The sequence below is a fragment of the Rhinoderma darwinii genome, chromosome 7 (genome assembly GCF_050947455.1).
Source record: "Rhinoderma darwinii isolate aRhiDar2 chromosome 7, aRhiDar2.hap1, whole genome shotgun sequence".
NCBI classification, from domain to species: domain Eukaryota; kingdom Metazoa; phylum Chordata; class Amphibia; order Anura; family Rhinodermatidae; genus Rhinoderma; species Rhinoderma darwinii.
Window position 1 is genome coordinate 129,810,571 of NC_134693.1, and position 24,187 is coordinate 129,834,757.

At 43.7% G+C, this 24,187-nt stretch overlaps 1 protein-coding gene across 8 annotated transcripts; it reads right to left on the minus strand.

Moving 5' to 3' along the window:
* Nucleotides 1–397: 397 nt before the first annotated feature.
* On the minus strand, nt 398–22,310 carry UBA3 (ubiquitin like modifier activating enzyme 3). 8 transcript variants are annotated; one of them, XM_075834016.1, is made up of 18 exons: nt 22,216–22,283; nt 22,056–22,094; nt 18,983–19,103; nt 17,195–17,275; nt 15,421–15,503; nt 14,693–14,773; nt 13,522–13,565; nt 13,358–13,422; nt 11,972–12,127; nt 9,130–9,232; nt 8,388–8,501; nt 7,895–7,948; nt 5,492–5,528; nt 5,316–5,397; nt 4,785–4,885; nt 2,954–3,017; nt 2,784–2,838; nt 398–1,147 (listed from the first exon to the last, which is right to left on the minus strand). In XM_075834016.1, exons 1-18 carry the CDS (start codon nt 22,266–22,268, stop codon nt 1,059–1,061), a joined length of 1,422 nt encoding a protein of 473 aa, XP_075690131.1. In that variant the 5' UTR covers nt 22,269–22,283; the 3' UTR covers nt 398–1,058. The 8 variants fall into 8 exon arrangements, with proteins under 8 accessions (XP_075690131.1, XP_075690137.1, XP_075690135.1 ...); XM_075834022.1 differs by lacking the exon at nt 22,056–22,094 and adding an exon at nt 19,667–19,749 and having other exon boundaries at nt 22,216–22,231; XM_075834020.1 differs by lacking the exon at nt 22,216–22,283 and adding an exon at nt 19,667–19,749 and having other exon boundaries at nt 22,056–22,087.
* Between the last annotated feature and the right edge of the window lie 1,877 nt (nt 22,311–24,187).

Consider the following 24,187-nt stretch of genomic DNA (forward strand, 5'->3'; position numbering starts at 1 on the left):
AGGAATAGGACCTGCTCTGTTTTGCAGCTGTCCCACGGCCCGCACAAAAGATCAGTGGAAACCACAGTCACGTGCATTCGGCCATTAGAAATGAATAAAAGTCCATGTGCTATCCGTTGAACAGATAACACACGGACATAAAACAGCCGTGTGCACAGAGCCTTACTCAATTAAAGAAGATCCCATAGCAAAAACATCTCTCCCTACTGAGGTCACAGATTTGTTTTTCCAGATCTCATTACAACCAGAGTATCCATATGAAACCCATGTACACCCAGGAAGAATATACAATTCATGCAGGTGTTGCCCGGGTCAGATTCCAATCCAGGACCCCAGCGCAGTATGGGAACATTGCTACGTCAATAGGAACTGGAAATAAATGTAATCTCATCTCAGATTATTGTCACGCAAACCAGGTAAAAAGGGTTTTATTTTGCCTAATTACATTGTTTACAGCTCTCCCACAAAACACGTCGCATGTTTTGTCATAAGAAAAGAACATACATAAAAGAAACATACAGGCCTTTATACAGTACACAGCAGTAAACGGATCAAACAGAACACTGTACACGGTGGATGTTTCTAAAAGTATATTTAAAATGCTCCAGGGACTTCTTTAAAATCTTTTTGACAGTTTCCCTTTCATAAATAATTACTTAATGGGGGCTATGTTACATGAGCATTTTAACGACTGCATAGATTGGATGGTCGGCCGAATAGGAAATCATTCACTTTCATGATGTGAGAGCCACGGTTATCAGCTCGACCTCCACCTCAGTGCATTAGGACACTTTCAGTCAGGCGTAATACGTGTGCTTTTTTTAGGCCCGTATTATGGACGCAAAACCCGGACCTCCCGGAGTTCATCAGAACTGAAGTCAGGGCACCTCCAATGACACGCGGGAGGTCTGGGTGTTGCCCCGTAATAAGGACGCAAAAAAACCTCCGTATAACACCTGTGCGGCAGCGGCCTGAAATATCATAACTTACTGCACAGTCATGTCTTGTATTTAAATAACTTAAAGTGGCCACATGGATCACATGCGAGGTCTGTCGGGCTAAGTTGTGAAATGCAGCTTGAACAGCACAGTCTGCGGTGTTGTAACGTCGGCAACTGCGAGCTCCTGTCCGTCAACGAGGCCGAGCTCTATAGGGAAAGAAAAAAAAAAAAAAAAGCATTTATTTACAAGTTCATATTGAAAATTGTCTCATAAATGTTACAAGGTGAGCGTGACCGGTACTTTGGGGGTGGGGAAGGGACACTATAGACGGAAGCGTGAGAAATTCTAACAATGTCACATGGAAAGCTGAAGGGAGGTTACACGGCTACATTTTACTCCGGAAGGAAGTCTGTACATTACGCATTTCGGAACTGCTAAGGCCCCCTTCACACCACTATTGTGCCCTACGTTTACCGTGTAAGTTGGGAAGGCTCTTGACCTACACGATAAAGCGTGTCCATAGGATCCATTAGCCCTACAGAGACCAAATGTGTGCGCTTTTGGTCTTTGTCGGGCTGGTAAAGGTCAGTAAAGCTTTTTATTGAAGGCTGTGATAGCTGTACCAGTTGTTTTTTTTAATGTGGGAGCCTATGATGCCACTGTATAGCATACGTCACAGGTATAGGTTTAACATGTATACGTCAGGCGGGAAAGCTCCCAACATCACTGTCCATATATAAACAGTAATGTCAGTGCTGGAGTCCCCGAGCAGAGAGATTGCGATGCTCTGGCTGGGGACTCCGGCATTGTAGCTCCTGACATCACTGTCCATAGATGAACCGTGATGTCAGGTGTTTCCCGGGCACAGCGCTTCAGGTAGCGCTCTGCCCAGGGTGTTCAGGAGTCGTATCCCACTGTATGCCTATACAGTGGGATACATTGCAGCCTTACATTGGAAGTGTACGTCAGCATACCCCCCCGACGTATACCTACGACAGAAGGTAAAAATGTGTGAAGGGGCATAAGCCGTCATTCTACAAAAAGAATCAGCAAATCCTGCACTTGTTTCAGTTTTTGAAAGTCGGTAACATTAAAGCATAACCCATCGGAACAAAAAAAAAAATAAGAAGAAATGGAACGTTCACGCTATTGGGTGCATTTTTTTTTCTTTTGCGGATTTATTTTGAATTGCAAATTTATTTGTATGGTTGTTTAATGTGTTTGTAATTCTGTCATGCGAACATTGTGGTTGTTAACCACTCATTAGCTTAGTTGCCGCATTGCACTTTTACCGCGGTCAGAACGGTGTTTCTGGCCTATTTTTGACATCGTGATAACCGCACGTGTCTATGGAACGCAGGAGAAGCCGTTCTGTGGTACTGAACTTATTTCCGTATTTCATAGTGCAGCCAGAAGTGTAACTTGCATATTTGGGTATTTTTCCCGCCCTCTGCAGGTTTCCGTAAATGCACATTTTCTCTCTCCACGCTCGCTGAGGCTCTTTCTAGTGTGATGTCCGATCTGTGCTATATGCTCTGAGCCCATCAGATTTACCCCCTCTCCTGCTGCTCTTCCCTCAGAGCATAAGAGTATATTCAGACTAATTACCTATTGCCGCAACTTCATGGTAATTTCGTAATAAAAAGCAAATGGACAGAATCGCCTGAATATACTCTAAGTCTCACAGCTGAGGTAAAGAGACCGCAGACGCATATTTACACTAAATAGATTTGCTGGAAGAGCAATTACCTGCGCCAATTAAGAAGAAAAGGTTTTTAAAATATTTGCTGGGTTTACAAGTCGCAGTCAAAATTCACTGCAAATACAAATTTGGCAGCTCACCCTTTAAAGTCTTGCACAGATTGGGTCTTGTTCGTTCCTCTATAGAAGTTACGGTCTGCAAAACAAAGTGATGTTTTATTATTTTGCACTAGTTACATACAAGAACAGATCTGCACCTTTATGTACTATAATATTTATATATGTCAGAAAGTCTCCGCATATGTTTTTACCTGTAAATATAGGGTCTTATTCTTTCCATCCAGAGTTGCGGTGATGGCAGGAGACTTCATCTGTCTATAGGAAAATATAAAAAGACACGTTGGTCACTGGGTTTGGTACAGTCAGGGTATTTCCCCACACACGGGCTACACTGCAGATTTTCTGCAACAGAAAATCTGCAGAAAAATCTTAAAAAAATACATCGGTGACAGAAATCCGCACAAAATAGTGCGTTTTTTCTGCTCATATTGCGGTGGAAACGCGGCATTTTTTTCTTGCGTATTTAGTGTTAAACAATAGTTATAGTGAAGTATATTTGCACTTGCAGATTTCCAGCGTTTTTTTACTGCGTTTCCTCTGCGTATATTCTGTAAAAACCACAATAACATAAATCTGTTGCGGAATTTCTGCTCCCTTCATTGAGCCAAACATGCATCTCCGCACAGAACATGCAGCATAAATTGACATGCTGTGGAATTGAAAAAAAAACTCACCGCAGAACCTTTTCCGCACGACTTTTGTGCGTTTTTTTCCCGCTGCGTGGGCATGAGATCTTCTAAATCTCATAAACTTTGCTACTATATAAAGTTTTTCACCGCTCGAACAGCGCCGAGAAACACAGTCCAATCTGTAGTCTTATAGACGGTTCTGCTCAGTCCACAAGCAATAGACAGATCTACAATCCAGAGAAGGTGTGTGCAGTTGTTCTGGTCCTTGTACCACGGAGATCTGCACCAAAGGAAGCCGGAAGGGCGAAACCCAGGGTCGTGCGAGTTTGTTTGACGTTCTGCTACCGATTTTATTTGTATCACCAATGCTTTTATTCTTCTATTTTCTGTAAGTATGGAATAAAAGTTGCGTATTGCAAAAAAAAAAAAAAAAAAAAACAGGGGGTGTTGCCCTATTTCTCCTCTTCTCTATGGTCATAGGATTTATCCTGCCTGGAGCTTGAACATGGGATACGGTGCAGAGTTCCGTGGTACTACAAGGACCAGAACAACTGCACACACCTTCTCTGGATTGCAGATTATTGTAGATTATTTAAGTACAAAAACAGTGCTCCTCATGGTGATCAATAGGAGGTTGTTTGACATTCTGCTTATAATGAATTCATCCTCATTTACATGCAGTCTATTGCCGGACAGCAGAGAGAGCTTTATAGTCAGTGAGTTTTTGACTTATGCGATGGGAACCACCTTTTCCTTGCCCATTCCATTGTATCTGTATCCAAAAAAAACTTACAAAACGGCTTTGAATCATTTTAATTGAAGTGTTATTAAACTTTTAAAAAACTTTTGACATGTCAGAAGTTTTGATCAGCAGAGATCCGAGCACTGAGACCCCCACTGATCCCTAAAATGAAGCGACAGAAGCACTCGGGTGTGCGCTGTGCCACCGCTTTGTTTCTGATCGGCCTTCCTCGGAGCGGTGTACGGGCACAATAGAAAGTCTATGGGTCCGTACACCGTTTCCTCAGCTTTCCGAGGAAATCTGACCAGAAACGAAGCAGCACAGCACTCACCCGAGCGCTTTTGCCAAAACATTTTAGGGATCAGTATGTGTCTCAGTGGTCGAAACCCCACCGATCAAAACTTCTGACATGTCAAAAGTTTTTATAAACGTTTAGTTACACTTTAAGGATCAAAACTAAGGTCATCTAAGGTTTGGTGCTGCTTGATTGGCAAACGAGACGCATTTCAACCAATCACCTGGCAATAGGCCGGACTACATTACTACCAGTGTCAAATATCTTGCTTGCCACGTAGAAACAGAATGACAATAATGCATTGTCTAAATAATCCTGAATCTTTTTCAGGTCAAGATATAGAATTTATTACTTACAATGATGTGTCATTTATTAAGTAATCCAAGACCTCTTGGAGTTTAGCGGAGGAGGGAAACTGGATTTTCTGGGGGAGTTGACTGCAGGCCGGGCAGTTTTCCTGTTCAAAAAAGGTAAAAACATCAAATTAGAAAAAGTTTTATACCCAAATCGGACTCTCCTGTTTAATGTTAATGCGAAACGTATCCATGCTAATATTCGCAACGTACAAAATGTATGACATTTTACAAATAATTTCTATTCTATTGTCCAGTTGCTGTTGCGTCACCCACAGGCTCCCACGAATACCGCGCAGTATACTTTTTTTTTTTTGCGGAATTGTGCAAGATGGAATATTGTCTACTACACTATTCCATACCTTTTCTTGCGGTATACTGACTTCTATAGGCCAGAGGGAGGCCAAAAGGACACTCCGTATCACAATGGAGCCCTATGGATACGTTAAGAATACACGCTAAATGTGAACGAAAATTGTGATGTGAACAGGGTCTTACTTTGACAGGACACAATGAAAGGGTTACATAACATACCTTCCTTTCTGCTTCAAAGGTGTGAGTGTACAATCCATCCACGTCATTAAACACCAGATAATTATTCAGAGGAGTATACGCACTGCCCCACAAATAAAAACAGAACAAGATGGTTTAGACCTTAATGAAATCAGAATAAATGTAATTAATTTCCAAAGGTCGATGACAATATTTACCTGGTGGCGATTTTGAATACTTCAGTGGCACAGGCAGCTAAGAACACAAACATGGTGTTACAGGCCATCGAGAGAGTTCACACTGTCATTGCCCCTATAGCGGTTGCATGGCTTAGATCAAACCCTTTTCCACCCACCCTATAAGTGCACATTAACCCCTTCCCTCCGCAGCCATTTTTCGGATTTTCACTTTTGTTTTTTCCTCCCCACCTTCCAAAAGCCATAACTCTTATTTTTCCATCAATATTGCCGTACGAGGGCTTGTTTTTTGCGGGACGAGTTGTAGATCTTCAGAGCAGCATTTTTTGTACCATATAATGTAGTGGGAAACGAGAAAAAAAATATATGTGGGGTGGAATAGGAAAAAAAACAGCGATTCCTCAACGTTTTTGGTTGGTTTTGTTTTTACGGCGATCACCGTACGGTAAAAACGGCATGTTAACTTTATTCTGTGGGTCACTAGGATTACAGCGATACCAAATTTATATAGTTTTTTTTAAGTTTTACTACTTTTACAAGGAAAAAACTGATTGTTAAAAAGAGAGCCATAAAGTTTTTATTTTTCTGTCGATTTAGCCGCGTGGAGGCTTATTTTTTGCGGGGCGAGCTGCAGTTTATATTGGTACCATTTTGGGGTACATGAGACTTTTTGATCACTTTTTATTTCATTTTTTGTGGGAGAAGAAGGGACAAAAAAACAGCAATTCTGATGTTTTTAATTTTTTATGGCGTTCGCCGTGCGGACTAAATAATGATATATTGTAATAGGTCAGACTTTTACGGACGCGGCGATACTAGTTAGCTTTTTTTTTTTTTTTACATTGTGCTTGAGGGAAAATGGGAAAAGGGTTTTTTTTTGAGCTTTTCATTTTTTCTTTATTTTATTTGTTAAAAAAACGTTCTGTTTTTTACTTTTTTTTTAACTTGTTCCCCTAGTGGATTTTAACAGGATCCCGCTCGTTACCCTGAAGTGTCGGCTGTAACACACAGCCGACACACTCGCTCTGTGGAGCGGTCTCAGCCTGTGAGCCCGCTCCATATTCCCCCACCCGGCGGATGTCAGGAAGGGTGCCCTGAAAATAAGCTGATCACAGGGTGTCCTGCTGCTAGGACCCCAGAGATCAGCTATACTTTGTGGGGGAACAAGAAACCTGCAGCACCAACACAATGGACTGTCCATGTAATTCTGTATGCAATGATGAGGGTTCTGAGTAGGAGACCCTCCTGTTACCTTACAATTCCCTAATAGGGTGTTTGACAATGGGTTTTCTAAACAGGGCAACCCCTTTAAGCGGACATAGGGGTGTCCCAAACCTCACAACCCTATAATAATAACGAAGTGCCACACTGACCAATTAAAGCGGTTCTACTGGAAAACATATTGGGCGTAGTAAAGTCCCTTTTACACCGGCCGATGCAGCGAGCGCCGATCAAAGAGACAGCTCGTTGATCGGCGCTCGTTTGCTCCTGTCACACGGAGCTATGGATGGGGACGAGCGCTCATTACTACGATAGCTCGTCCTCATACATTATTATCATGTCGGCAGCGCGTCTCCCTGTTTACACACCAGGATGTGCTGCCGACAGCGATAATATTTTACTTTCTTAAACCGATACGATCACCAGATGATTGGGCGTTTGCTCGTTCATCTGCTGATCGCTGCCTTGTTTTCACATGGAAATTATCAGCAACGAGCGTTATATGAACGCTCGTCTGCCCGATAATCGTCCAGTTTAAAACCCCTTTGGGCTCTGTTCACACTGGCGTTAAAGTGGTCCATCAGGGTTTTTATCAGGCTTACAAGTTTTTTTTATGCCAAGTATAGCAACCTTTCCAGCAGTATTTTTGCCATTAAAAATACCAGAAACCCAACGGACCCCATTAATGTCAATGCGCTTCATATTACCATTGGCCAGTATCTGTTCAAATAACAGATCCCGCTCAGCTGTCAGAGCTACGTTATAAACGCAACCCATGACGCTAGTGTGAACACAGCCTTACAGATCCCTATGTATGTATTATGAAGGGGGGATTCATCAATGGCTATATGCCAATATTATGGCCTAACAAAATGCAAGTTATGGCGCATGCCATGTTTGAACAATAATTTGCAACCTATTTGTTTTTGTACGCCGCCTCTATCACTTTTATAAGTGGGAGGAGCTTGGCGTAAGGGGATGGGGCCACTCACGGCCTGACAAATGGACTCCAAAAACCAATGTAAATTGCAGCGGAAATCTACACCGGCACGTAGTTGGCGTAGATTTCCCTCTATGGCGCATTATACTCGAGCACACTTTGAAACCGCCAGTCTTAATAAATTCCTCCCAGACATATTTACACAAGCTTTTCTTTCAGAACACAAAACGGACAGAGAAGTATCGCATTTTACGAGTTTTTACCTGCAATTACTGCGTTTGTAGATGCTACAGCGGGAATGATTCTTTTCACAACACCTACGATAGAACATTAAATATGTGAGACACCGGATACAACAGGAGGAATGTAATGTAAAGGTCATTTGAGAAACTTGCCAAATATGCTGTGATTTAATTTTTTAGCTTTACTGAACCTGGTCACCCGACCCGAGGGTGGAGGACACACATCCAACCAGGTTATAAAATGCGCGGTCAAACTCCTCGGGGAGCAAAATACAATTAGAGAAGAGCCAATCTATGAAAATTCACGGTCACTTTTTCAGCAATGGGCCCATTTCTTATTATTATTTCCGCATTTAGGACAACGAAGGCTGAAATAGGGATCTGCGTTACAGTATTGCAGCCTCCATTGTCTAATATGGAGGAAATAAACCTCCGTAATAAGAAATACACCAGCAAAGTGGATTTTTACAGATTTGCTCATTTGTCTTTACAATGCACGGCTTACTGCACTCACCCTGAGTGAGTCTGTATGTTACTCCTCTGATATTATATTGCGCCGCCCTCTCCAAAGAATTTTTAAAAATCCACTGAATATGTTCAGGGTCGTCTCCATCCAGTTGTACACCCTCTGCAGAAAGAAACAAATTCAGTATTGTAGTAATATACTCTATTTGACACAATAAATGCAGGTTTAAAGAGTGACTGCACTTTTGGCAAACTTTTGATATGCAATAGAGACATATCAGAAGTTTGGATTGGTCGAGGTTCGGGTGCGGCAGCCCCCCCGCTGTCGCTGAAATAAAGGTGCAGAAGCGCTGAGCTGAGCGCTATACAATGATCGTCGATCCGGATTAGGCTGAAGACGGCTCACCTAGAACGTCTATTAGCGGAGCGCTTTGCACCTTCGGCTGTGATCGTCGCTCGTTAGGCTGAAGAGGGGCTCATAAGGGCTTGAATGGGATTGGGACTGCACTCCTAGGCACAGCCGCTACAGAAGTGTACGGTGCTGTGCCTGCACACTGGGAAAAGGCTGCAGCGAACGACGACCCGATCCCATCAGTCAGCTAATTGGCGGGTATGTCGGGAGTGGGACCCCCGCCGTTCTGATATTGATGGCCTATCCTAAGGTTGGGCCATCAAAATAAAATGCCTGGAGAACCCCTTTAAGAACTGCAATGTTGTTTTAGCAGCTTTTAACAAATTATGTGGATATTTTGCAACCCTAATCCTTTAAAACTATACCAGATGTGTTATACCTCCAAACGGCTGATCCTTTGGCCACTGCAATATCCGGACATATTCTATGCAGTGCTCCGGTAACCGGGGCATAGATGCAATTGTGCACATGGGAAAATTAATCTGGAAAAAAAATACACAAAACTGGTAAGGACTGTGACATTTTAAATCAACTTGCATATTATATAAATCATGTAATCATCAGAGCACAGCAGAAAATACAGGAAAGACAGAGACCTGAGATCTCCACTCATTGATACAAGTCTCATGTATAAATGTAAATAATATTGGGACTGTATACTGAGAAAAAGAGGGACACCCTGGGCTACACGACTTGACAACCACGGAGCGCATCGCGAGCTCACAGCTGTGGTCTCCTTCACCAGCCATTAACGCTTATGGGTCGCATGCATCTCTGTAAAAATATTTACCCACCAAAATTACTTTATCTTTTCCACACTTCCCCAATCATGCTTTCTGAGGGTTACTTAAAGGGAACCCGTCACCAGCATTTCACCTATTGAACTCTCCTCACCCCTCGCTGGCCGCTGCTGTCAAAGTTCATTGCCGTTATTCCCTCTCCTTACCTCCTCCGACCGCAAATAACGCAAACAATTTGCGACTTTTATGGAAATAATCCGGCAGTCTCCTTCGTTACTCTTCTTACCCCCGCCCAGCGCCGAAAACTGGCCCATGCTGAGCGCCGAAATCTCGTCTGAGATAGTGCGCATGAGCCCGTCCTGTATGGTCCGACACCCTTCTCTGCTTCGTTCGGGCCTCAAATCTAGTTACTGTGCATGCGCCACTAGTGTCCTGTTGTGCGCACGCACCAGATCAATGCACAAGCGTGGGATTTCGTGTGTGCAGAGCTACTTAGAAGATAATTAGAAGTTACATAAAAAAGATTTTTCTCCTACTTCCACCAGGTATTGCTGGTTTAATAAGTGAAATGCTGGTGACAGGTTCCCTTCAAGACCCCTAAATGGGATGCCTCTTTCTATTGGCAGGGGAAGACGCCAAGACTAAGCCTGGCTACTTTACAGGCACCCAAACACCATGGTGGTCTGGTGGCGCCGAACATGTACTTGATTTCCTTGCCTCTCAATTGGTGCATGACCATTGGTTAGATGTTGACTTTAGTAATGCAGCCCCTGCCCTAGCGGGAGCTCTTATGGGTTCATAGAGGAGCTTAATGTATCTACTGTATCACCAGCCTCAACCTTCCCCGACTCTGCCCCCTCTTAGAACCGGAGCCCATGTCTGGTTAGTGGCGACTATATCGTTAAGGGCAGCAAAGAGGGTGGCCTCCTCCCCCAGGACCCCCCGGGTGGTCTGACCCTCATCTGCCACATCTATATACTCTTCCCTGTGCCACATTCTGGGCAAAAAAGAGGAGGGAGGATTTAATACATGTATTGCCTGACAGTAATGGACTCCCCCTTCTTAGTAGAGTTGATGGATATGGAGTTTCAGGGTCCACTTTCTTAGAATATAGTCAACTTTGGCATGTCATTCAAGCACAATTTCGATCCTCTTCCTTTACAGAACTTGTGTCCTTGGGACTACGGACTTGTCCAAACCCTTTGAAAATGCCTACAGTAAATGTCTGGTTGATATCCCCGATTTATCCGGTCATGGTGGGGGAAGAGGAGTTTGAGGGATCCTATTTCTCTTTGGTTGTCAGCGCCCGAGATTTCTTGATCCAAAGTTTCTGAATAGAGTTTACTATACACCTGAAACGGATAGGTTTTCTACATCGGATACATGTTCTGAATGCCTTGCTGCATGTGGTGTGTGTGTGGTCTTGTTCTAGACTGGTCCCCTTTTGGCCGGCTGTTCTTCAATACCTAAATGTCCACTTTGATATCGCCCCGTAAGTTTGTCTATTAAGGGTTATAGATGGAATTATTCCAGGTATATAAAACAGGATATTCTTTAGGATTTTAACTTTTTTGTACCCGCAAGTTTATAATTATGTAATGAAAATCCACGGAGCCCGCCGAGATTGATCACTGGGTGGCACTAATTAACAGATATGTATCCATGCCCAAAGGGTGGTATAATAATCGCAGGTGCCCGTATGAATTTGATAAAATCTGGTTGAGGTGGATTAAATGTATGGACACCGCTTTGTAGTTCTTCAGGTTAATGCCGGGCCGATAACTTTTTCTAAGTGACACTATATATAGGTTTTCATTTTATTTCTGCATTTTTAGGGTGAAGGGTGCAATGCGACTGTCTATATGGTGTGTGATTTATCTGCTGCTTGACCGGCGGAATTGCTTCCCTTCGGTACCAGTAACTGATGGGGCTCACACTGTTTAACTTCTGGACTATGCCTTTATTGTGACTTGGGTCCATGTTCATAAAGACCTGTTCACACCTGCATCCGTGTTTCCGTTGTTCTGCTCTGTCAGAGGAGAACAACGAAAATACTGGAAGTGCTGGTTCCGTTGTATGACTGACACGGTCAGAACCCGACGGAACCTATTGCCTTTAATGGGTTCCATAGTTTTTCAATCCGGGTGTCCGCGGTTTCCGCTATATTCGGCCTGATCTGTGACAGAGGCCCCTAACAGAGCCTCCAACGCAGATGTGAACAGGACCTTACAAGATGCATGAGCTGCGGTTGTCTATTTTAGATCTAGGTAGAAATCAAAAATGGGTTGCGAGTGTGAATATATCTTTTTTACATGGCAACGCTGAGAGTAAAAAAAAAAGGCACTGCAAGAATTTCCCTCTATTAATTCTCTTGTCTGTTTTTCCTGAATACATGATGTTTAAAATCATCATGTACTTGCACAGGTCTACAAGACTAATCAGTTATCCTTAAAATTATTCAATGAAAACCGCCATCCTAACCTGTGGTGGGTACAATTCGAGAGTACATTCAACACAGGCCGTCATTCCTGGTAAAATAACCCGGGCATTTCCTTTAAAGCCTTCTGTACCACCGTCAATTAGAGGAATTACCGAACTTTGCTGCAATACTCCATCATCATGGTTCAAAAGAGACATCTGCCAAAGGAAAAATGCAATAAAAAAAAAAAGTTAAAATTAAAAAAAAAAAAATATTCATTGTTAAGGGCAACTGCGCTACTTTTCCTTTGCAATTGTTTTGATAAATGTCCGCCAATGTCTCTCTAAGTTAAAGGTAACCTGCAATTATGACAGATCTCTAATACACAGCCAAACAGGGGGGCTGAAAAAAAAAAAAAAAAGCAGTTCCTGGTTCTGAGGAGTCACATGGTTTACCACATGACCCCACCTAGTCAGTAAGTAGCTCTGGAAGTGATTATTTATCATCACATAGTAAATAAGTTTCCAATGGTTAATTTTCATAGAATGAAGTTAAAGGGGTATTCCAACCAAAATAATTCAAGGGGTTTTCCAGCTTCTGACAACTGATTATCTATCCACTGGATAGGTCACCAGTACATGATCTATGGGGGTCCGACACCCGGGCCCCGCACAGATCAGCTGGTCCGGTGTCTCCGTGCACTGGACGTACATGCCGGAAGCATTTGGCTCCGGCCACAGAATAGCTTCCTGCTCAGTACATAGCATTATGTGCCATAACATCCGGTGCCCGCAGGCCACCAAAGCGACTTATCAGTGCGGGGTCCGGGTGTCGGACCCGCACAGATGACATACTGATGACCTATCCGGTGGATAAGTCATCAGAAGGTGGACAACCCCTTTAATCATTTATCCACTGAATGAGTGATAAATGTAGGATCGGTGGGAGTCCGACCACTGGGCCGGTGCTTGGCTGTTTCCATCAGTGCTATTTGCATATATATGTATGTATAGAACGGCAGGGCACATGCTCAGGCAACGCTCCATTCAAAATCCTCCAACAGCAGTCGTGTTGCTGGGGAGGGGGTGAGGGTTCCCATTATAGCCATCTGTGGGGGTCCCAGCAGTTGGACCCACAGCAATTTAACATTAATCACTTATCCAGTGGATAGGTGATAAATGCTTTTGGCTGGAACTCCCCTTTAAAGTTGTTTTCATTAACATTTATGTAAATGTTCGATTACCGGGACCACCACTGATGAAAATTGAGCAACAAGTGCGCTGCCGCTCCATGCAACTCTATCGTAGATATGGAAACAACCGAGCCCTGACTCACTGGGGTCTGCCATACCAATGATCAGTGGGGTCCCAGTGATCTAAAATTAGGCACCTTTGGATAGGTGTTCCTTATAAATGCAGAAGACGTATTTGAATAGATAGGAATATTACCAGCATCCCATTCAACCACCTCCTGGCAATAATGGAATCCAGACCACACACTATAATATGGAACTCTGAAAAGGTAAGAATAGTAGAAACGTACAATTTCCGTCAGAATAAAACATATGTCCTTTTAGAAAATGATGTGATTTGAAACGTGAAGTAAACATTACCTCTGTAAAACGATTCATCGAAGTCTTGAATCTTTTTATAATGACTTCATTTTCCACGTTAAGGGAAAAGTACAATAAGAGGCGGTCCTGGTGAGAAAACGGTGCAAAGAATCGGGACATGCATGAAGTGAGACGGGGTGGCTCTAAAAGCCCAGGAGCTCGATCTCACATCATTTTCCAGCATATTGGAAAAGATCTTTGCAAATAAAGAAACACATCAAAACTGATACAACGGCGCACATTTACTAAGGGCTATTCACATAAGCGTGCGTCAAATCGGACGTGAAAAACTTGAGTCTATTGAGGGATCTGCGAAAACGGGCAAAATCGGGACATGCCGTTTTTTCACGGGCCGTTCTCACGGTCTGTTAAAAAAAAAAGTCCTTTTGAATAGTCCCATAGAAGTACATTAATTTTAATGCAACCAGGTGACCGCCATTAAAAAAACGTCCGTCACACGGCCAATTATCCCATTTGTGTGAATAAGGCCTTACGCAGTCTATAGTAATAGAGTAAAGTAAGACCAGGCAGGCACAAAGTGGTGCATGCTGCATGATCATTTTGAAACATCTTGCATGACCTGTTAGGACTTATTCACACGAACGGTGTATACGTTCGCGTGACGGCCGTTAAACCAATGGCCGTCACACGGACGCATGTATTAAAATGGGGCCGTTCACATGGCCTTTGTTTCAACAGGACGTGTGAAGGGTCCGATGAAGGAAAGAACATGTCCTATTTTCTTCTGTTTTCACGGATCCCTCGATAGACTCAATCTATGAGGGATCCGTGAAAACGGGTCCCGTACGGGTGCAACTCGGATGTGAAAAATGGCCGTTTTTCACGTGCGAGTTTGCACTCGTTCGTTTGAATAAGCCCTTAAACACATTTAATTTCATTACAACACTTTTGATTTGGCTTAGTATAGCAATTTTTTTTTACATTTTAAGCCACCCCCTTTCTAGCAAGTTACGCCAGGGTTGCCCTTTTCGAACAATTATTATGGGTACCCCAATAACAATGATCGCAGGATGTCCCCGAGCTGGGACGCTCAGTAACCAGCTGTAATCTGTGGGGGAAACCGGCAGCAAGTCTTCGATTCCCCCACATGGATTAGAAATGTGAAGTATACCGTATAGACGGTCATATCACTGATGTTTGGAAAGGATACGGTGTGACACAGCAGTCAGGTATTCTGAAGTTTATAAATTCAGCCGACACCTCAGCTTTGGGTCTTCCAACATCCTTCGGCCTAAAAAGTTAAATAAAAAAAAATTAAAAAATGTTAGAATCAGAATAGATGCAGAGATGTAGCCCTGATCCGAATAAGGTTCTGACACTGGTCTTAAAACACCCTTATACAGAGATTTAGGCCATGTTCATACATCCAGAATGTTATCCCCCATTCCTACGCTCTAGAAAAGATCTATGTGGAATAATGAATTTGCTAGGATCGGAAAAGAAAGGATTATATTTGTACTTGTTTTTTTTTTTTTTGTGCATGCCCTAATGTTCTAGGGAGATTACCAATTTAGGCTCCGTTCACACCTGCATTAGGCTATTCAAGAGAATAACGGAAGCGATGGTTCCGTTGAACGATGGACAACACCGGCTGCCGACGGAGCCCATTGACTAATGGGTACCATCGCCTTTCCGCCGGGGTGTCTGTAATTTTACCGGAGACAATAACGCATCATGCTGTGCTATTTTCTCCGGTAAACTCGGCCAGATCTGCGACGGAGGCCCTTAACGGAGACTCCAACGCAGATGTGAATGAAGCCTTAGACGGCATATAAAAATGCCATAGGTTATCTATTCTAACATCTTCAGTTATATGGAATTTATTTAAAAAAAAAAAAAACACACCAAAATTTAAAAATAAATAAATGAATCACTCACCGGAACAAAAACTGCCTGTTTAAATTAGAGACATCTATGGTGTCCATATCGATGACGTGGATCTGTCGAAACCCTGACAGGGCCTGATGAGTAAAAGGAAACCCGTTATTGATAGACGACATCATCCTCACGGTGCACATTCATTTCTCCCACTAAACTACTTTATAGATCAGAGACCTAACAGCTCGAATAGCCCATTACCAGAAGTAGGTCTTGTCCCTACATCAATACTGGGACATTCATCACCATGTAATATCAGTAAATATCTATGGAAGCAGAGCTACTGCAATCAATAGAAAACATCCTTCATGGGTAACATATTAGGGTCACGTCTGCCTTCACCATGTACGTTAAATTGGAATATTTTACCATAAGTTAGGATTTCCAACATAATAATAATGTATTGGGACTTTAGTAAAAGCACAGACCAGATCACTTTTAGGTCCCATGCACACGACCGTAATTTTTACCCGCAATTACGGATCCATTCATTTCTGTTGGTCGCTGACCCCTTGCCGTAGAAAGCATCTGCAAGAAATAGGACATGTCCTATTTTTTTTATTTTACAGACCATGCGCCTCTACTTTATAATGGGAGCACGGCCCGCAAACGCCGACGACTGTCCGCGGCCGGCCGTTCCCATAATCACGGACCGTGATTACGGCTACGGCCGTGTGCAGGGGGCCTAAATATGGAAAACTAGAAGATGTCCCCACCAACATCCCGTCCCAACAGCATCAGCCAAATACAGTCATTCAGCATCTGTCTATACTGTACCTACTACTATTTGAATCTTGTTTGCATAGGGAACTGCAGATAAAGCAATGACCTAATGTCGTCTCACTAGAAGTATTGATCCTACTGAAGCAGGAGAAGTTTGCCGCCCTGAGGAGAGCATATTCCCGACCGTTGCCCATGAGACCTTTACACCCAAACACTATAGACCGCAGGCTACAGGGAAGTAATGGGTATTTGATTTCCCTGTGGATTGTTCTTGTGCTTGTTGAAAAATGAAAGTGAATTAGAGGATTCTATATAATGCACTTCCTTAAAGGAACACTCCAGGCAAACTATATACAGTGTGTTATGTCTAGTGTATGGCTTGAGCATGACATCTCTTTTTGATGTTCTTTAAATCCCTGTGCCATGTACCAGCCCCTCAGCCTTGCACTAGACATAACATAGTGTATCAGTTTTGCCTGGAGTACTCTTAAATCTGGAGTCAGAATACTTCAGGTAAATGGGACTGAGCTGCAGTACCAGACTTATCAAATGGACAAGAGTGGCGCTGTTCCTGGGAGGGAAAAAAAAGCAGATCTAATCTTTGACAATCCCTTTTAGAGGCTGGCGCTATATACTGGGCGTCACCCAATTCTATATACCAGGTGTCACCCACATCTTTATTGTTTTTCTTCGTACCAAGACAGAACATTTAGTTTTTCTATACAAAGAGTCAAACTGTGCGGTACATTACAAGGTGTAGCCCAATCGGCTTGATGAACTCTTACGATAACAAGCCGATTGGGCTACACCTTGTAATGTACCGCACAGTTTGACTCTTTGTATAGAAAAACTAAATGTTCTGTCCTTTAAGGGGTATTTCGATCTTAAACATTTGTGGAACATTCACAGAATATGCCATAAATGTGGGTAAGGGTCCTACCTCTGAAACCTGCACCTATGTGTCCTGCCTGGTGGAGAATGTATGTGGATATGCCATAAACGTCTGAGATGGGAATACCCCGTTAAACATTCAGAAAATAAAATAAATTACCAGATTTTTGAGAAGTTCACACCCCAATCCCCCGGCTCCAACAACTAGTATTTTACAGGTTTCTAAGAGAAACTGCAGAGACTGTAAAAAGAGAAGCAGATTAGGACAAACATGACAAGCAAAGAGCAGAACATCTATTCAAAGAACAAATGATACGTTATATATGGAGGGCAACATTAATCCTACTAACATGCAATGGTTTTTATCAACGAATTCATTATAATGGGCAAACGCACTGGTCTATAGTACAGAAAATCGTATCACGTCTACATACAACACTGCGAGAATGAAATCCTTCAGACTCGTGAATAAAATTACTGCAAGCTCTGGGCTCGTTAGGTTTAGTCTGAATGAGTCTAGGTGGTGGACTAGCAGCAGGATCCGCCCGAGAGGCGATCACCCTGGATCTGCACTCTCCATTATCATTAAAGTACCTGTCCACCCGGTCATGTTATTTTCATAGTTTATGAACTAAAGTGTTGAGAGGTCAGTTTTAACGGTATAACTATGGAAATAACACAACATTTTTTTATCTGCGACCAATTTTTCCTAATGATTCAATGCATTTACAGGTTATGGACACCTTAGTAGAGTTTTTTTTTTAAATTTTTTAGTTGACTTATTAAAAAATTTCAGATGCAGCTTTGTTCACGATAAGCCGATTCAAGTCAGTGAACCTCAACGGACAGCTCGGCTTAGAGCGGGTCCGGGGTGGGGGGGGTGACTAACACACATGATCACCAGAATATCTATCACTTCTAAGCTGATCAAAGATGTGACCAATATGATGGTAAGCCTGTGTGTCAGAGACACAGGGGGACCCGATCTCAGCCGAGCCGTCAGTTCAGCTGAGTGACGGATACATCTGATAGCGAACAATGCAGCTTCTAAGTATAGAGGATATATAGAAGCTGCATCCTTCTAGTGCTCGAAAATTTCTAATTAAAGTCAATTTAAACACGTTTAAAACCACCTAATATATAAAAATATTTTAAAACCACCTTCTAAATAATAAAAGAAAAAGCCTACACAGGGTGCCCATAGCCTTTAAAGGTCTTTTTTCCCCTTCTGACAACCGATGACCTATCCACCGGATAGGTCATCAGTATGTCATCGGTGCGGGTCCGACACCTGGACCCCGCACAGATAAGCAGCTCCAGTGGCCTGCGGGCACCGGATGTTATGGCACATAATGCTATGGACGGAGCCGGAAGCAGTTGGCTCCATATATAGCATAGTGGCCGTGCTGCAGAACTGCAGGTCCGCTCCTATTCACTTGAATACTGAAGTACTGCAGCTCGGCCACTATTCCGTGGCCGGAACCAACTGCTTTAGACATGTATATCTGGTGCAAGCAGGCACCGGACCAGTGGATCTGTGCAGGGCCCGAGTGTCGGACCCCCACAGATCATGTACTGATGACCTTTCTGGTGGTTTGGTCATCAGTTGTCAGAAGGTGGAAAACCTCTTTAAATTATAAAACGAAGCAACTTTGAAATAGTCTTGATTAAAAACATCCTACTGTTTGGAGTCTACAACTCCTATGCAGATCACTGTTTCTATGGTTACAGACTACAAACAAACCATGTGTAGTCGGATCCTGCAATTACACTACCTTCATTAATATTAACAGCAGGTTACGTTACCTTCCAGTCTTGCATTGCTCACACTGGTTTACCTTACATTGGGCAATGACCGGTTTTATTAACACGCAGGCAGAACAAAGTTTATAACAAGACAATAAAGCAACAGCTGCAAATACATGAATGTAAACGTGGGGGTTCTCACTTCGTTGCTTGGTTCGAACTCGGGGTGTGTGAAAGGTCCTGATCGCTCGAGGAACTTCTTAACATGGTTCCAGCGACCTTCCCAGTCTCCAGTCTCCCCACACCCAACATCCACAGCCATTCTGCATAGAACACAGTACATTTCACTGACATTTATTCTACATGGACATGAACTTTACATCAGAAGTTCTGCGATAACCACCACATACATAAGTCCTGAGGTATATGATAGGGTGAGACGCTCACTTACCTACCACTGGGTTATAGTGAGAAGCCTTAGAAGGGAAATTCAAGAACGTATTGGTGACAAGGTGATCTGCAAATATTTATCCTTTAAATGCCATAACCCACTAGTATTACATGGCTACTTATATGGTGCAATGATTGACGGGCTGCAGTATAAGCCGATACAAAGCAGCCAGGCATCAATCACCGCTGAGAGGTGCGCTCCCCTCATGAATACACCGGACTAAATCATATATAGGGCAGAATAGTCTGATGACAGATCTGCTTTAAAGACACACTCTGGGTTTGGGTTTGTCCCACCCCCGTTTGTAAATGTAATGTAGTGACTTACGTGGTGCTTTATTTGACGGGCTGCCGTAGGGTCACGTGAACTTCGTTCTGACTCCCTATATCCTACAGCCTCGATAAAAGTCTCATTATCTTGCATTGAATAACTGACCTGCGGTTCCCACAGTGGACACTGTAGGATCACTGTTGTCAGATCACGTCACCCCCACGACTGCCCGGAAGCGAGTGGCAAACCTGGGAAATACAGCAACAGGTAAGTCAATCTACAGCACTACGTTGCATTGGGAAGGGGCAGAAAAACGCCAATCCAGAATGCTTCACATCACAGCCAGGACCGGCCGTATTAACAGGCCATGTAACCTGCTGCCAGCATCTGTGTTACCACCTAGCTCTAATCTAATTGGGCAAGCAGTAAAAACGAGTTATTCCTTGAAACATTTAGGATGGTCTCGTTCAGCCGTGATATGGCCACATTTTGTGTCCGAAACAACTGGTCCCCCCTGCACCCACCAAACGAACCAAGATTCTCAAATCAGGGAGGGGCATTTGTTTCCAAGCACTGTACACTGATCTTGACCAATCAAATGCATGGAGAGCGCCGGCTTGGTTTTCAAAAGAAAGCAGACATGACTATTAAAGGTGTTACCCGACCTTTATATAAAAAAAAATAAAAATAAAAAAATTTAAAAACGAACACTCACCTATTTTCCTGCCGCTCCAGCGTCGCTCGCTGTTCTCTATTTACATTGGCTGGAGCTGTGACCTCACATGGCACATAGCCAATCACAGGTCGCAGCAGTGATCTCATTGTGTATTGCTCACGACCCATGTGTCGAAGAATGTAAAAGAGCCTTACTACTGCCATGTGAGCATGATCGAGATATGTATGTATGTATGTATGTATGTGTGTATGTATGTGTGTATGTGTGTGTGTATGTGTGTGTGTATGTGTGTGTGTATGTGTGTGTGTGTGTGTGTGTGTGTGTGTCCCAAACCTACCCTCCTGCAGCATGTTAGTGACATGTCTCTAGTGACAGCGGGACGCAGCCTGATCAACAGTAAAAATAACATACTAAACAATATTAACAGATAAAATCATAATACAATTTCCAAATACATTTATACTGATTCATATGGCTGCATTTCAGTTTCATGCGTTATATATCAATACGGCCCCCATAGAATTGTACAGACCTATACTGTATTCCTATATGTGACTTTACATTTAGGGTGGAGGTTCATGGATTCTGTGATATTCCTCATTATGAGGGTATTTAATGCTTCCAGTGGAGAATACGATGGTTTACACGGGCACTATAACAGGGTCAGCAATCTTTGGCACTTCACCTGTTGTGAAACTACAACTCCCAGCATGCCTTGACAGCCAAAGACTTATTATTCCAGCCAAAAGGGCATGCTGGGAGTTGTAGTTTCACAACAGCTGGAGTGCCTTAGGTTGCTGACCCTTGCACTATGTGATGGCACAGAGAGTGCATACAGGTCTGCCATATGTGCACGGTGTTCTCCCCTAATAGCATTAAAACTACAACTCCCAGCATGCCTTGATTGCTGCAAGCAAAGGGTCCATTAAAAATGAAAAACTGATCCGGAACAAAAGAAAAAAAAAACGCCTTGACCCTGCAACGTGATTGATTTTATTCGGAAAAATATAATCCGATCAGAATTGCAAAAAGGAGATCGTTGCCATGACAACTAATCCGCTTCTAGCGACAATTATATATATATATATATTAGGATGATTAACCAGTGTAAAGTGCTTCGCCAGCGAATCAAAAAGTGGGGAATCAATCTCCTGCACGTTTTCTTTTAAAAAAAAGTTATGTTAGGCCTCATGCACACGATTGTGCTTTTGCGGCCGCAGTTTATCCACATTTTTGCAGACCATTCATTTCTAAGGCCCCAATCACATGACCCTGGTTTACACGGTTCTGAGTGGGTGCCGTAAACCAGGACCACAAAAAAACTCAGGACATGTAATTTTACGGTCCGGATTTGCGAATTCACCGATATTGGTGAATTGTTGTGGATTCGTGAGTCCTGATGACAGATGCACAACAAAGGTTTTTTGCAGCCCGATGGACTGCAACGGACCCATGATTCTGCGGACCACAAAACCAATGCGGTCGTGTGTATGAGACCTTAGGGATGATACTGCAAACGCAATTCTCTAGTATAAGAGTCAGCGACCTTCAGCACTGCAGCGGTTGTAAAACTACAATTTCCAGCATGCCCTGACAGCCTTTGGCTGGAATAATAAAGCCCTTGACTGTCAGGGTATGCTGGGAATTGTAGTTTCACAACAGCTGCAGTACTAGCCATAGACATCCCCTTTAAATGCAACAAACCCTGACAAAGTGAAGAGTAATTAATATGCATAAACCTCATGATTGACAGGTGCCTTAGCCCCTCCCCTATTTAGAATCGAGGGATACTATGGTTTCCTCTGCTTTGTAGAAGGTTTTTGTTTTCCTGTTTCAAACCTGTCCATGTCCTAACACCTCCCCTGTGCCAGCACTAACTTGTCAGACAGCTCTTCTATCCGCCTTCTTTTCTTCTCCCTAAAAGAGAGAGAGAGAATAAAAGAAGGGTTTGGAGTGCGCTCTCCTGGCCTGTGACACAGAGGGGAGAGGGAGGAGAGAGAGAGATACGGGGACCCTGACTGCAGACACAGATACTCACGGCTCTGCAGTATCCGCCATATTTGCCTGAGCCTCGCTCTTCCCACAATGCATCAGCGCTCGGGAGGCGTGGTTAGTGTAGACAAGCCATAAGATTCTGTCAACCGTACCGCTCATGCGCTGGTCCGTTGTTTTATTTTCAACAACTTTATTACTAACATGACAAAGAACATTTTCTGGCGATTTAGTTGTAGACGAAAACTAGACAATCTTGGTTGTAGAGCATGTGGCGCATAACAACCAATCTGGTCGCATGTTATATTTTCCAACTTGACAGAAAAAAAATATATTAATTTGCTATGGGCCAGCTAAGTGCCAGCCACAGTGCCCCCTACATTAGTGCCAGCCACAGTGCCCCCTACATTAGTGCCAGCCACAGTGCCCCCTACATTAGTGCCAGCCACAGTGCCCCCTACATTAGTGCCAGCCACAGTGTCCCCTACATTAGTGCCAGCCACAGTGTCCCCTACATTAGTGCCAGCCACAGTGCCCCCTACATTAGTGCCAGACACAGTGCCCCCTACATTAGTGCCAGCCACAGTGCCCCCTACATTAGTGCCAGCCACAGTGCCCCCTACATTAGTGCCAGACACAGTGCCCCCTACATTAGTGCCAGCCACAGTGCCCCCTACATTAGTGCCAGCCACAGTGCCCCCTACATTAGTGCCAGCCACAGTGTCCCCTACATTAGTGCCAGCCACAGTGTCCCCTACATTAGTGCCAGCCACAGTGCCCCCTACATTAGTGCCAGACACAGTGCCCCCTACATTAGTGCCAGCCACAGTGCCCCCTACATTAGTGCCAGCCACAGTGTCCCCTACATTAGTGCTAGTCACAGTACCCACTATATCAGTGCTAGCCCTTGGCATATCTTTAGGGCGTGTAGAGAGAGCCTAACCAACATCAGTGCCAGAAATAGCAGGTGATGCTTAGTGGACTTAGATATAGATTTCCTTCTCGGCCAGGGGTTATCCAGTTTCATCAAATTTATGTTTTTGTATGATTAATAGTTATACAATTTCCCAATATACTTTGTGTACTACTTCCTCACGGTTTTCAAGACCTCTGCTTGTTGTCATTCAGTAGGAACATTCATTATTTACTTCTAGTGGATACAATTCTGTCCATGGTCATGTGTTGGACACACAGGTGCACCGCTCGTTACATGGTCATGTGATGGACACACAGGTGCACAGCTCGTTACATGGTCATGTGTTGGACACAGTTGCACGGCTCGTTACATGGTCATGTGATGGACACAGGTGCACGGCTCGTTACATGGTCAAGTGATGGACACACAGGTGCACGGCTCGTTACATGGTCATGTGATGGACACACAGGTGCACGGCTTGTTACATGGTCATGTGTTGGACACACAGGTGCACGGCTTGTTACATGGTCATGTGATGGACACACAGGTGCACGGCTTGTTACATGGTCAAGTGATGGACACAGGTGCACGGCTCGTTACATGGTCATGTGATGGACACAGGTGCACGGCTTGTTACATGGTCATGTGTTGGACACACAGGTGCACGTCTCGTTACATGGTCATGTGATGGACACACAGGTGCACGGCTCGTTACATGGTCATGTGTTGGACACACAGGTGCACGGCTCGTTACATGGTCATGTGATGGACACACAGGTGCACAGCTCGTTACATGGTCAAGTGGACACACAGGTGCACGGCTCGTTACATGGTCATGTGATGGACACACAGGTGCACGGCTTGTTACATGGGCATGTGTTGGACACACAGGTGCACGGCTCGTTACATGGTCATGTGATGGACACACAGGTGCACGGCTCGTTACATGGTCAAGTGATGGACACACAGGTGCACGGCTCATTACATGGTCATGTGATGGACACACAGGTGCACGGCTTGTTACATGGTCATGTGATGGACACACAGGTGCACGGCTTGTTACATGGTCATGTGTTGGACACACAGGTGCACGGCTCGTTAC